We start from the raw sequence: 14,121 nt of genomic DNA, 5'->3' as shown, positions 1-14,121 counted from the left end.
GTACCTGGAAAAATCTGGCGAAGGTAAGCAGCAAAGGGTGAGCGAAACCACAGGATGGCTGGCCTCCAGACCCCCATTGCACTTCCTGGCTGAAGGGCCACGAAACGGAGATCAGCACCGCCGGTTTGGACCTTAAGGGTAAAGTGCCGTCATACTTGCCTACTTTTTATTTAATACTAATAATCTGGTAACAGAGTATAGGTGTGGAAGTCAAACTGGATTTCTGAAACATCTGGGCCAGGGGTGAGGAACCATGATTCAGAGATTGAGGATATATGCTATAATTTATTTTCTTTTGTTTTTATCACCTTTTTTTTCTGTGTTTTATGTGATTGTTCATCAGTATGTGTGAAAATGAAATTTAAAATTTACTTAGAAATTTAAAAGTTATTTTTTAAGTACGTTGAAGTACTCTGTGGTAACCACCCAGTGCCAGTGCATTTATGTCTTCCCATGGGCGGTTACATATTGATCAAGTTTAACTAGGTCGTTTTGTAATAAATTAATCTAATCTAAAAAAAAAATCAACAGATTCAAAATTTTGAAGTAATTTCCATTCGAGTCAAAAGAAAGGAAGCTTTGCAAGACATAATCCTTGCACGTGTAACTTAAATCAAAAATAATATACAGTTATAAGTAGTCAAAAGTAACTATTGCCGGTCATGAGTATGTCCTCCCCCCTTGGGAGGTGATTGGGGTAGATCACTACTTGTATATTTGAAATCTACAGGTAAATTGTATATTTTTGTAGTTCTACAAAAAATTTGGTTATTTGCATTTACGCCTAATAACGAAGGGGAGAGACGTCCAAAAATTTCTTTTCCAAAAGTCTATTTTGTTTACCTTTAGATTCCAAATATTTAACGCTTGATGTTACATGTCTGAAATGAACATTTTTTTCGGTCAAATCTTACATATCTTTTAAATACCAAAGTTACCGAAAGATCGTGTCTGAAATGATTATCACCGATTTATTCTTGTCCAAGAATTCAGTTTTCTGGATTTCTAAGGTTGGTACCAGATGATACTGACTGTTTTGCTTTGAGGAAAGAATGTATTAAAATATCAATTTTAAACCTTTAAGAAAATGAGTGTTCTAAAAAGTCAAAGCAATCGTTTTGTATTTGTTGTATGTTTTCTTATACTTCAGTATTCACCTTGTAATTCTTAAGAATATGAAGTTTTAGAAGGATAGTAGGAATGTATTCCTACTTTTTAGGACATTCCTACTTTTTACAATAATGAATGTATTATAAATTTTAGTGTTGCAGCACAAGACAAAAATGTTATTTAAAAAACAATAGAGGAAGAATGATAGAATAAGCTTTAAATGGTATTTTATGTCTGAAACAAAGTATAATCACCTACGGAACAAGTACTGACAAAATCTATCCTCTCCACACAAAAAATTGACCCTTTGTATACCTATGCGAACCTGGCAACCAAAGTATAATCACCTACGGAACAAGTGCGTAACTCGCCGCCTGAATCACGCTGTAGCATAATTATTGGCCGGGGCAAAGTACTTTGACTCGGAGCGATTAAGTAGTACAACCTTTTGCATCTACAGGCACTGAAGTACGCGGGGTCACTTTTGGAGAGTTTTGTCAGTACTTGTTCCGTAGGTGATTATACTTTGGTCTGAAATAACTTTAATAAAATAATTTTTTTTTGCAAACTGACCAATGGTCCGCGTAGCACAGATACCGATCTCCTGATTCTCTGACTTCGTTCGGGAGTGCAATACATGATTGGGTGGAATTATTTCCGTCTTTTCCCCCCAGATCTCTCCAGGTACCCATTTGGAGCACTGATTAAAGAGTACTAAAGCTCTTATTAAATTACCACACCAGTACCCGGCAAAGATCATTTAACGTCTAAATCGGGATCTAGGTTGTTAATTTCTAGGTAACAAAATGATATACTATATTTACTATAAATGTGCTTATAAGAAAATTAAGCGAGTAAATAGATAGCATAGCTTTAAAGTTGACATTTTTAAAACCCAATAAGCTACGAAAAGGGAATACAACCAAACTAATCTAATCACAATATAATTGAAATATACTTGGCTCTAGCAGCATCAGAGATGTATAAAGATTACAAATCAGAGGCTAATGCTCCAGCATAAAATAATAAAAATAAAGTACTATGTCCATCAGAATTACTATTTAAGGGCTTTTAAAGTTATTACTTATAATATATACGCTAGTGTAGACTTAGTAAAGAGCATTGTGTTTCCAGTGTGATTTCTCCATCCTGTTATGCAGAGAAGGCGATTTAAAAAGTTGGGAGAGTGCTCGAATTGCAAATTTTGACATCTGGCGCTATTATTTAGGGACAAATAGACCAAGGGTACCTGATCTCTTTTTTTTGTCCCAGGCTCATTGTTTGATGGCTTAGCATCAAAACTTTTGATTATTTTCTCATCAATATAGCGATAAGCGTGCAAAATATTCCCCTAGGGATGGAAACATTCATACAGCCCAAAAATTATAGGGGCAAAATTTTTAAATAGCTTATTTTAAGACAAGCAACATGACTCGTTAATCCTGTGCTCATTTGGTTCCAACAAATCGTAAGTTTTAGTTCTAAATAATCGCCAATCCAAGCTTAGGAAAAAGAAGAGAGTGTAATGTTTTTTTGCCAGAGTAATATTTAATTATTACTATTCTTCAGATTTTTCAGCATATGTTCCAGTCAAAGACTTGAAAAAATCCTAGATAACAAATAACGCTATGACGCTATGAGTCACCAATTTGTCAGAAGGGCGTATCTGCAATATTTCATGAACAGCTAAGAGTATTAAGTTTAAACTTTCGGCAAAAATTGATCAGGATGTTGAACTAAAGCAAAAGATACGGTGTACGCCATCCATGTTCTTAAAAGGGCGTAAACCCTGTATCTCAGGAACAGCTGTGTGGACTAAGTTTAAAATTTTCGGGGAATCTCGAGCGGGGAAATTGAACTAAATTAAAAGAATTTAGGTAAATCCAATTTGTCAAAATGGGACATCGACAATATATAATACATGGCTTAAGTTATTAAGCTGAAACTTTGAGGGAATGTTGAATTAAATCAAAAGACACCATGTGCATTCAGGTTGTCGAAAGACATTATCTGCAACATTCCAGGAACAGCTAAGGGCTCTAAATCTGAACTATTATGTAAACTTAAGGGGGATGTTGACATAAATGAATAGGTGCTATACGCATCTAGGTTGTTAAAATGACGTATCTGTTATATTCCAGGAATGGCCGAGGGAAATAAATTGAAAGCTTCAGGGAATCTTGAGGGGGTTGTTGAACTAAATCTCAAATAATATGAGCATCCAAGTTACCGGGTCCTGCATATCTGCAAAACATCAGGTCTTGCTAAAGTTTTAAATTTGGAGTTTTCAGGGAATGTTAAGTGGGATATTTACCAAAATCAAAAGACGTTGTGGGTTTAAAAGAAACTTATTATAGTTTCTTTTGAAGAGAGGGTGAAAATAGAAAATTTTTCACCCTCTCTGCTTTGCACATATAGCGTTTTTCTTAAATTGAGAATAATATTTGGAGCTTAGGATGGAAAAAACTTACCCACATCAGCATACGTTTCAGTGCCATAGCCGTCTTGCAAGCCATTGGCCCAGGTTCCTTCATATTTAGCATTAGAGCTAGTTGACTGTCTTACCCCATACCTCCCTTTGAGCCCCGCAGTCCATTCTCCTCGATACAGCCACCGACCTCGTAATTCAACGCCAATTCCGTGACGTTTTCCATTTTGCCATTGTCCCTCATATGTACTGCCACTGCAAAAAAAATAATGAAAATCGTTTCTTAAAAAGTTTTTCACGGAGTATTAGCAGTTTTTTTTACTCTAAATAATATTTTTATTATTTCCGTGACGTTTTCCATTTTGCCACTGTCCCTCATATGTACTGCCAGTACAAAAAAAAAAAAATAATGAAAAATGTTTCTTAAAAAGATGTTCACGGAGTATTAGCAGTTTTTTTTACTCTAAATAATATTTTTGTTATTTCCGTGACGCTTTCCAATTCCGTGACGTTTTCCATTTTGCCACTTTCTCTCAGATGTACTGCCACTGCAAAAAAAAAACAATGAAAATTGTTTCTTAAAAAGTTGTTCACGGAGTATTAGCAGTTTTTTTACTCTAAATAACATTTTTATGAAAAAATTACTATTAATTGGCCTATATAATTTTACTCTTGGAAGCATGGTATTTAGATCAACAGCTGGAAAAGAAACACATAAGGTTTAAAAACATGTGCTCAAGACAAATTCTCAATATCTGCTGGAAACAACAAGTAACAATTGCTTATATACACCAAAAGACGTCTTAGCTTCTAATAACTGAAGTCATCAAGCACGGGAATTGGCATTGTTTTGGGCACGTGCGTAGTATGCCTGTACTCGACTTCCTAATATCGCTCTTCAGTGGCAGTCGTGAGGCTTCAGAAAGCAGAAGGTCCAAAAGAAACACTAAGATGCAGTTTTCAAACGAATTCACAAAATATGAGCACCTCACTTCAACCTGGGATGTCATCTGTGAAAGATGACTGACGAGTCTTCATGGATTGTCAAAGTTTGTCTGGAAGATCAGAAGAATCTAAGGGCTGTGGTAAGGAATGATTTTTATTTGATGATTTCTTTCAAAACTCTGTCTGAAAAGTACATTGAAAGTGGGATTTGGTTGTCATAGAAAATTTTCAATTTCTGTTCAATTTTCAATGGCTGTTCGGGTGTTTTCCAATTTTTTAGTCTAAGGGGTTGTCGACGCAAGCAGCTGTCACATTCAAGTCGTCATGTAGTCACAATCGCATGTTTCGGTGAGTCATAGTTGCAGTCACAAGTAGTTAGAGTCTCAGTCAGTCAGACTTGCACTTGCAAGTAGTCACAAACGCAAGCAGGAACAGTCTTAGATAGTCGCAGTAGCAGCAGTAGTAGTAGTACCAAGAGTAGCATAAATAGTAGTTGTAGTAGGAGTAGTAGCTGTAGTAGCCCTGAAAGCTTAGTTGTAATGCCCTCAGCCATTCCTGAAATGTTGCCGATATGCCCTTTTAACAACCTCCATTCATATAGTCCGTTTTGATTTTTTTCTTCAACATAAATTCAAACCTCTCCTGAAAGTTTCACCTTAATGCCACCTTAATTTCACTGTGGATAAAAGTTACATACGTAAAGTGGGGTGGAAAATACACATCATTTTCTTCTCATCAAAATTAAAAGAGTAAAATAGAAAAAAAAACTTGAACTTATCCTTGAAGGCCAAAAATGCCTTGCAGCTAATGGAATGAAAAAAAAAACTGAATGAAGGGACAACACTTTTGCCTTTAAAAGAAATGTTTTGAGACAGGAAAACTAGAATGCAGTTAATTTGAGCTTTGTTCTGCAAAAAAATAGTTCTGGGCTCAAACTTTCTTCTCTACACCAAGCTTGGATGTCTTGTATTTTTTTTTTTTTTCCACTGAAAAAATTAACACTCACTTATTGTTTAATCCCAAAATTTAATATCTATTTTAGTGGGGGAGAATTCTATTAGTAATTTCAAATTTTTGTTTTAGTTTTAGATCTTATTTTTGATTCATGTTAGTTACTGGGAAACTAACTTATTTTCCTGCTGACAGTGAATATGCACGTTTTTACTTTGAAGTAATCAGTTAGAAGTAATTTTCTTTAAGAACAGCTTTGAAATGGAGACTTCTCCCAAAAAGAAAAAAACTTTCGTATTATATCGTTCTTTTAATGGGGTATTCCGGATTTTTAACAAAGTCTAGACGTTCTGGATCAGCGTCTAAAGAGATGTCATTCTCATCATTTAGAAACCAAATTAGCAATAAAAAAATGGATGTTTAAACAAAATATAAAGTTTCCATATCTGCCGGCGGAGCTTCTTCTTAGTCAAAAGTGTTCAGACTTTACAAATTTTAGCATTAGACCAAAAGGAATGGGGAAACACCCAGATAAGCATTACACACCTCTATTACTAGCAGGGGTGGATCCAGGATTTTTGTAGGGGGGGGGGGCAAAATAGGTTGATCCGATAAACTTGCGTTAGGAGCAAGTTTAATTTACGCAAGCTTGCGTTAGTTAAGTAAATTGCGCTACTTTAGATTACGCTAGAGGGGCGCCCCCTCGCCCCCTGGATCCGCCACTGATTACTAGTATCTATTGTCTTCTATTATCAATGAGTCTCAACTTATTATCATATGAAATATACCCATGTAAAGTGTTTTTTTTTCTTTTTTTAAGAAGAAGGACGATTCATAACGATTCCTAAACTCCGTTCTGATTCAAAATTTCCTCACAAGCCCCAATATTTAACATACGCTTTACTGAAAGCACATAGGAATGAAATAAACACAGCCGATCGGGAACACTCCCGGCCGAAGGCACTGAATCAGGAGATCGGTACCTGCGCAGCACAGATCTTTGGTCAGCATGCGATTTTTTTTTAGATCGGGAACACAAAATGTTTATTTCCCTTTTCCTTTAAAATCTTTAGTCCGAAATTTAAGGATTTGTAGGTAGTGAACCTAAACGAGCAAATTTATCTCTCGATGCGTCGTAAGAAAAAGATGATATTTACTGAAAAGAGCAGCGGGGAGTGTAATGCAAGATGCCTTTAAACCTGAGACAAATGATATGCATAGCTTGCCGAGAAACATTTTCCAAAAAAAGAATCAGAAGACTCATAGAGTCAAAACTGAAAAATTTGCTATGCTCTTCTCAAGTTTTTGTTCCTACCTTGTCTAGATCCCAGATAGCTGGCACATAAAGAAAAGCAATGCGCCTAGTTATGATTCAAGTCATCTTTTTTTTGTATGATTCACTAAGCAACTGTCACTTCGTCTTGACAGTTTGGCAACATTACAGACATAAAAATAGCAACCTTTTTTAATGTTATAATTCTTTTACACATTCTCCCTGAAAGCTTTTATTGTTAAAGATGTTATATTGCCTCTTTAGATAATTAAATGCAAGCGAAAGGTAATAAAACTAGAGACACGACCTGGTCACTCAGCGTAAGCAATGCCATCTAACGACTATCAGTTTGGTTCTGTTATTATCGTTTGAGAAACTTATGCCTGTGTCACATTGTGGTCATAAAAGAATAAAGTCAAAATACGAAGGACTACGGCACCAATCCCGCATGCTGATCGTAATTTCTCGAGTTGAACATTGTTCAACTTTCCAGCATAAAATTTGTGATTGGTCAATCAGAGTCAAGAGTTAAGGCATAATTATTTGAAATGAGAAAAGATGAAGGCTTGGAACAGCAGTTTTTGCATATGTAACTCTTGAAAATAACACAAAGACATAGTATTAGCAGAAAATAGTTGGAAACAAAATGGTGGGATACAATAGTTGGGATACAAATAGTTGGGATACAAGCTTTTAAAACAAACTTCTAGTCTTAATTTTCCACTTCTGAAATACAATTGTGATGTTAAAATCCAGAAACAAAAACAATATCATTCATAAATCTTGGTTTTTTATTAAAATTTGTGACTATGGCGTGGATCAGGCATTAGTCTTAAATGTCCAAAGAAAGGCTAAACTAGCTTATAAGATGGAATATTTAAAACTACGAAAATGGTTGACTGAAATAGCAATATTTGAAAACTGATAATGCTTCATTTGTCCAAATCTACTTACTGAATTAAATTGGAATTAGTAACTAAATTTCAGCTGTTATTTTGGAAGACAGTGAAGTTTGCAGGTTGTTTTAAACCTATGAGTGTAATAATCTGAACTTGACACTAATGGCAACTTGCTAGAAGGAAGAAAAGGAAGAAGTAGAATAATCAATCAACCATTTTTTATGTGCTTCATATTAAAAAGCGTGGTGTCTCTTCCGTTGACAAAGGAAAAGAATTCAAAAGTATCTTTATTTTAAATGAAAAATTGCTTCTAAATTGATACAAGGGGTTTAGATTTCCTTCCTCTTTTCAAATATGTTATTGTTTAAATTCTTTACTTTTGTCAACGGTGACGACGCCTTGCTGTATAAAGTCAAAATACTCATTTGGTTATCCTCCTTTTATTTTACTGCTCAGATACTAGTCATTTTTTTTATTTACCTCTTAGGTTTTCACGAAATTCTCTCTAGCAGTTTTCCGCTAGTCATTTATATCAAATGGAAAGCTAAGTGGCCCTGGCTAGCAAACTCGCAAATTCCGCTTTTTATAAAATTTTTCTTCCGTCCTTGATTCAGCTAAGAACTGTTATATTCATTATGGAGACAGTCTTTCTGAATTCTGTAAGGGACTTAAACAATATTGCTTGGTTAATGTTGTCTCAACTTTCCATGTTATTGAAATGTATAATCATTGATAACTGCAACAAGCCTTAGCCACGGTAACGTATTTGCCAGTGCATTAGGGTTTTGTGTTAAAAGTGGAAAAGCCACCAGCAACACATTTTAATAGCATATTGCTAATACTTTCTTCGATGAGGTAGCAAGACTAAAAAAAATCGAGTCTTGAATAAAATGTATCTCAAAAGTACGGAAGACAGATAAGATATGACAGATAATATAGATAAGAAATATATGCCTTTTAAAGGTTTGTAACATCCAACCTCTATGGAGAGAGGTGGGGGTATCAATAATCTATGTATGCCAGGCCAGTTACTAGAAGAACTGACAAGATGCGTTGAAAAACACTCAACCAACAGGTATAGTTACAGCGTCGGGCATCCGTGCTCAATAGAACCTCATGTCCGTATCCTTGTCATTCAAAACTATGGTCTGTGGGATCTAAATCAAATTTTGTAGGCATTAGCAACAAGATGTTTTGTTGTGTTTTTAGAGAATACATGTCAAACTTGGTAGACACTGTCACTTTTGTTGATCCAAAAACTGTAACCTAGGGAAAAGCCACCAACAACACATTTTAATGGCATAGTGCTCCCTTATATAGAAATCACGACAATAAGCATCAACTTATCTAATACTGCCTTTGATGAAGCAGCAAAACTGTAAAAAAAATGGAGCCTTGAATAAGATGTATCTTAAAAAGTAGGAAGACAGATAAGAAGGAAGACTCAAATTCGTCTCTGGGGAATGGAACACAATTTGGCGTTACGCAGCAAAACAATTAAGCTAGTTTTGGCAAAAACTTGAAGAAAAAATTGGTTTATCTACTTTGTAAATGTCTTTTTGTGATTCTGTTATACACTGGATGGAAGATAAAAGAAACACTTTTGCTAGAATGGCAAAATAAGCGTTTTCGTAACACTTGTTTTTTTAATAACCCACATTCTTCCCACTGAAATGGTCTTAGAATTTCCTATTGAGCTGTCATGCAAAACAAACTGAGAGCCGAATTTTGTAGCAAAGGAATCACTAATTTTAGGCTCCAAACGAAGAGTATCCACAAAACCTCTAGAAACATCAGTTCCATGTGCAACAACTTATTTGTGCGAAGCAAGATTTTTGTCTGTTATGGTTATAACATTAAGACTCGCTCAAAAATTAACTTTGAATAGGAAACAAAGGTCGCCCTTGTCAATGTTATTCCGAGATTTGAGAAATTGGAGATTGATCAACAATCCCATCCCTCTCATTAATAATTCTAACTGTGTCAATCATCAATTGATGTTTAATAAATTCTTTATGAATGCAAAGCTTGTGTTTATTTTAATTTTAAACTATCCAAGCCATATTCAAGTGCACTCAGTGCTGAGCCCTTAATAAATGCATTGGCACCACTCTGCATTTATTCACCACTATCACCACTCTGCCACTCTGCCACCAATATCACCACTCTGCACTACAGCGGCAGTCTGCAATAAATGCAGTCTGCCGCTGTAACGAAGACCATGGTGGTGGTTGTCCGTCAAAATCGATATTTGTTGAAATCAGGTATTTTACATTATCACAAGGAGAATACTATTTGTTTTTAATTTTTAGCTGTTAAATTAATAATCACTCATAAAAAGGTAAGTTTTAGAATTTCTCAAGCAGGTCAAAGTTTAAAAAAATGATTTTTGAGGGAGCCTCGGAAAAATATAAGTTTTTAGGGAGTCTTAGTCCGAATAAGATATATAACCTCTACTTTAACTGAAATATAAGTTAAAAAACTATACAATAATCTTGTTTCGAATACTTTTAGTTTTGCTGATTAACGCTGCAATGTCAGTAGGGCCAGCGGTTTGGAATTCCTACTAAATCAGTCTTAAAGAAAGCAAAGTTCCTCTTAATCACTTTGCTCTGCTCTTTGCCAAATCAGTTCAGGTGTTTGCAAAATTAAGTCGCCCCCACCCCACACATTCTCCCCCCCCCCCAATATTTTCAGCCAGCCAGTAAAAAAATTGAGTCGGTAAAAAAGTGGCAAGAAGGGCAGCTATTTTACTGGCTCAATTTTTTTATTCGTTAAATAGGCAGATGGAAATAAATGAAGTAAAGTGAGTGGAAGGCAATTGATCTCAGTCGGTAAAGTAAGTTTACTATAAAAATAAAAATAAGTCGGTAAAAATAGCCAAGCATTTGGTATCCATTGGCTACCCTCCCTCCAAAATTTTGTCTACTGACGCCTCTGTGTAGGGGAGAATTTCCTGAGAAAATAGCAAACTTTTCATTTCTTCAGATGGGGATTTGGACTCTGTAATGATGCCTTTTAATATGCTGAATTTTATGTTTAATGTTTCTCAAGATGAACCCCCCTTTTGACGTGTTTTCCCTCGATTTGAAAATCAAGTAGTCTAAATTCTCCTAGGTTCTTAACTTTTCAGTGGTAAATTTATTCTTGATGAGTATTACAGATTTGGAATCACCGCGAAAAGTGGATTCTTTTGATGTACATATTGCTATGAAAACTTCTTTTTTTAGAGTTTTGGTTACTATTATCACGAGTCGTTCCTTATTTACGAAATTTCGGCAAATGTTAAGTTTTGCACAACGAAATACACTATGAAATTAACAAGTTTTTAAACTTAAGCCAGCCATGAGCACCACCAGAGATGGATCAGAAAAGGGGGAAGGGTGGAAAAAATGGCCCACCCTGGGAAAATGGATGAGATTAAAAAACTTCACTTCGACATATAAGCTTACATGTGTCCCATTTTGTCCTCGAACATATTAAAAACTGTGTCATTTTCATTTTAACGGAGATTTTACTACTTATTAAATAATTAGTTCATAAGTGAAAGTCACATTTCCATTTGATAAAAAAAAGATGCTAAATAGCCGTTTGTTCTTTTTATCACAATTAACTCACAAAGAGGAAATTGATAATAGATGTCATCTCCCATCTAAACTTGGTGAGAATTACGCACAAATCTCTGCCTTTTAAAGGTTTGTAACAGTCCAACCTCTGTGGAGGGGGTGGGGAAATCAAAATTTCTGTATGTCAGGCTATTTACTAGAAGAACTAGCAAGGTGCGCTGAAAAACAACTCAACCAACATGTATAGTTACGGCGTCGGGTATTCGTGCTCAATAGAACCTCTATGAGGGATGGCTGTATCCTTGTGATCCAAAACTATGGCCTCTGGGATCTCAATTAAATTTTGTAGGTACCAGCAACTATATATTCTGTTGTGTTTTTAAAGAATGCGTGTCAAATTTTGTAGACACTTTCGCTTTTGTTGATCCAAGAACTGCAACCTAGGGATTTCAAAAGCTACAAAACCTCACAAGGTCTCGAAGTCGGAGCTCTAGGTTATTGGTTTTATCTCTCATCGCATATTGTTTCTAAAAAAATGAAATTCTGTTTCTTTCTTTCTCTCTCTTGCTCCCTCTCTCTCTCCCCATCTTTCTCCCTCTCTCTCTCTCTCTTACTCTCTCTTTCTGTATCTCTTTCTCTCTCTTTCGCTGTCCTCTTTGCCTCTCTCTCTCTATCTCTCTCTCTTATATCTATTATCTCTCTCTCTCTCTCTCTCTCTCTCTCTCTCTCTCTCTCTCTCTCTCTCTCTCTCTCTCTCTCTCTCTCTCTCTCTCTCTCTCTCTCTCTCTCTCTCTCTCTCTCTCTCTCTCTCTCTCTCTCTCTCTCTCTCTCTCTCTCTCTCTCTCTCTCTCTCTCTCTCTCTCTCTCTCTCTCTCTCTCTCTCTCTCTCTCTCTCTCTCTCTCTCTCTCTCTCTCTCTCTCTCTCTCTCTCTCTCTCTCTCTCTCTCTCTCTCTTTTCGCTAATCCTTTCACCAGTAAAAACCTCAAAAAATTTCCTGCAAACAGAACTGAAAACAGAACTCATTTCTAGCTCTAAAGCAGGGAACCCTAGCGCACAAGGCTCATTTTGTCTAAGCTAGCTGCATACATGCTTTTATATGTACATATATATATATATATATATATATATATATATATATATATATATATATATATATATATATATATATATATATATATATATATATATATATATATATATATATATATATATAAATATATATATATATTATATATATATATATATATATATATATATATATATATATATATATATATATATATATATATATATATATATATATATATATATATATATATATATATATATATATATATATATATATATATATATATATATTGTATTCAAGCAATATCCACGGTTCCTAAAAAATTCCGGAATAAATGAGGCCAAGATCCATCATTTTTTTCAAAAGAAACGAGGAAATGAGAGAAATTACTATCCATCCTATTTGAAAAGAATCAGTATCCCCGAGGGTCTAAGATATATTTATCATCTTAGGACATTTTTCAGTTATCAGAATCCTCTTGGCCAGCTTTAAGTGACTCAAGTCAAGCACTTATGCCGGCACGCGGGGGGGGGGGTATTTCTATCAATCTTATTTTGCCGCTTCTTTCTGTTTATAGGAGACAGAAAAAGAACAAAGAAATTTTTTCAAAGGCAAGCATTTACAAATCAGAGAATTATGATGTAAAGTTTATTAAAAACAACAGCAATAATGAATAAGATTAAATTTTATTAAAAGCAACATATATTATATATATATATATATATATATATATATATATATATATATATATATATATATATATATATATATATATATATATATATATATATATATATATATATATATATATATATATATATATATATATATATATATATATATATATATAATATTATATATATATATATATATATATATATATATATATATATATATATACTGACATATATATATATATATATATATATATATATATATATATATATATATATATATATATATATATATATATATATATATATATATATATATATATAAGTTTTGTAGTGGCAGAAATGAAAGATTCTTATTTGCAAGAAAACTAGTATATGTCTGATGATGTTAGTGTTGTGGGATCGTAAAATAACCAAGTTCAAATTCAAGTTAGAATTTTATTTTTAACACTCGCAAATAAATAAATAAAAATGACACTTTCGCGCCTGACAAAACGTATGAGAGTTAGCGGTCACGCAAAACTCTACGTAACTGCTTACGTGGACTACCAAGTAGCATTAAGTATTTAGTTAGAACTCTCATAAATAAATAAATAAAAAATAACCCATAAAATACATAACAAAAATTAATATAAACAATAATAGTAATAATAATAAAAATGAAAATAAAAGTAGAAAGAAAACTAATTGAATAAAAATAATAATGAATAAATAAATATACAAAAGACAAATGATAATAATAAATCCAATCCCCATGATTCAAAAACACTTAACTCCCTCTTCCACCACCCTGCCCTCTCAGTTCTGCCTTATATTTCTCAGCATGATATTTTACTCTGACTAAATTAAAAAACAGTGTTTTAACAAAAAGTATAGAGTGGATTAAGACATAGCACTTAAATTTAAAATTTGATTTAAATTTGATTCGATATAGCACTCCTCAATACCCATGCTCTTTCAGCTAGTGTTGAGTCTTCTGTCACGATGTTTCGAGAATAAACTATCTTAACAGTTGAAACAGTCAACCAGTCATATTTGTAAGATTCTATCATGTTTTCAGAAAATTGTAAGCTATACATCAACATAAAGAGCTGGGAAACCGAGAAAGTGGGAGACAGGGTTGGCACTCTGACATGAAAGAAGTTACTAAATCGGAGAGGAAAAATTTACTAGATTGCATCTGTTTTACTAAATGCTCAAAAAAA

The 14,121-nt window shown here is 34.0% G+C and overlaps 1 protein-coding gene across 1 annotated transcript in view; it reads right to left on the bottom strand.

The window, feature by feature from the left end:
- The window catches only part of jp (junctophilin), a 403,025-nt gene that overhangs the window by 369,275 nt on the left and 19,629 nt on the right, over positions 1–14,121 (bottom strand). The window contains exon 2 of the mRNA XM_089096954.1: positions 3,582–3,793. Within this exon, the coding sequence (XP_088953080.1) occupies positions 3,582–3,793 (212 nt within the window). The remainder of the gene's footprint in view (positions 1–3,581; positions 3,794–14,121) is intronic.

Source organism: Artemia sp. Qi Xiang Cuo, chromosome 11, assembly GCF_049724085.1.
Source record: "Artemia sp. Qi Xiang Cuo chromosome 11, ASM4972408v1, whole genome shotgun sequence".
NCBI lineage: Eukaryota > Metazoa > Arthropoda > Branchiopoda > Anostraca > Artemiidae > Artemia > Artemia sp. Qi Xiang Cuo.
The sequence above is the reverse complement of the archived record's forward strand: the minus strand, read 5'-3'. Positions and strand labels throughout refer to the sequence as shown.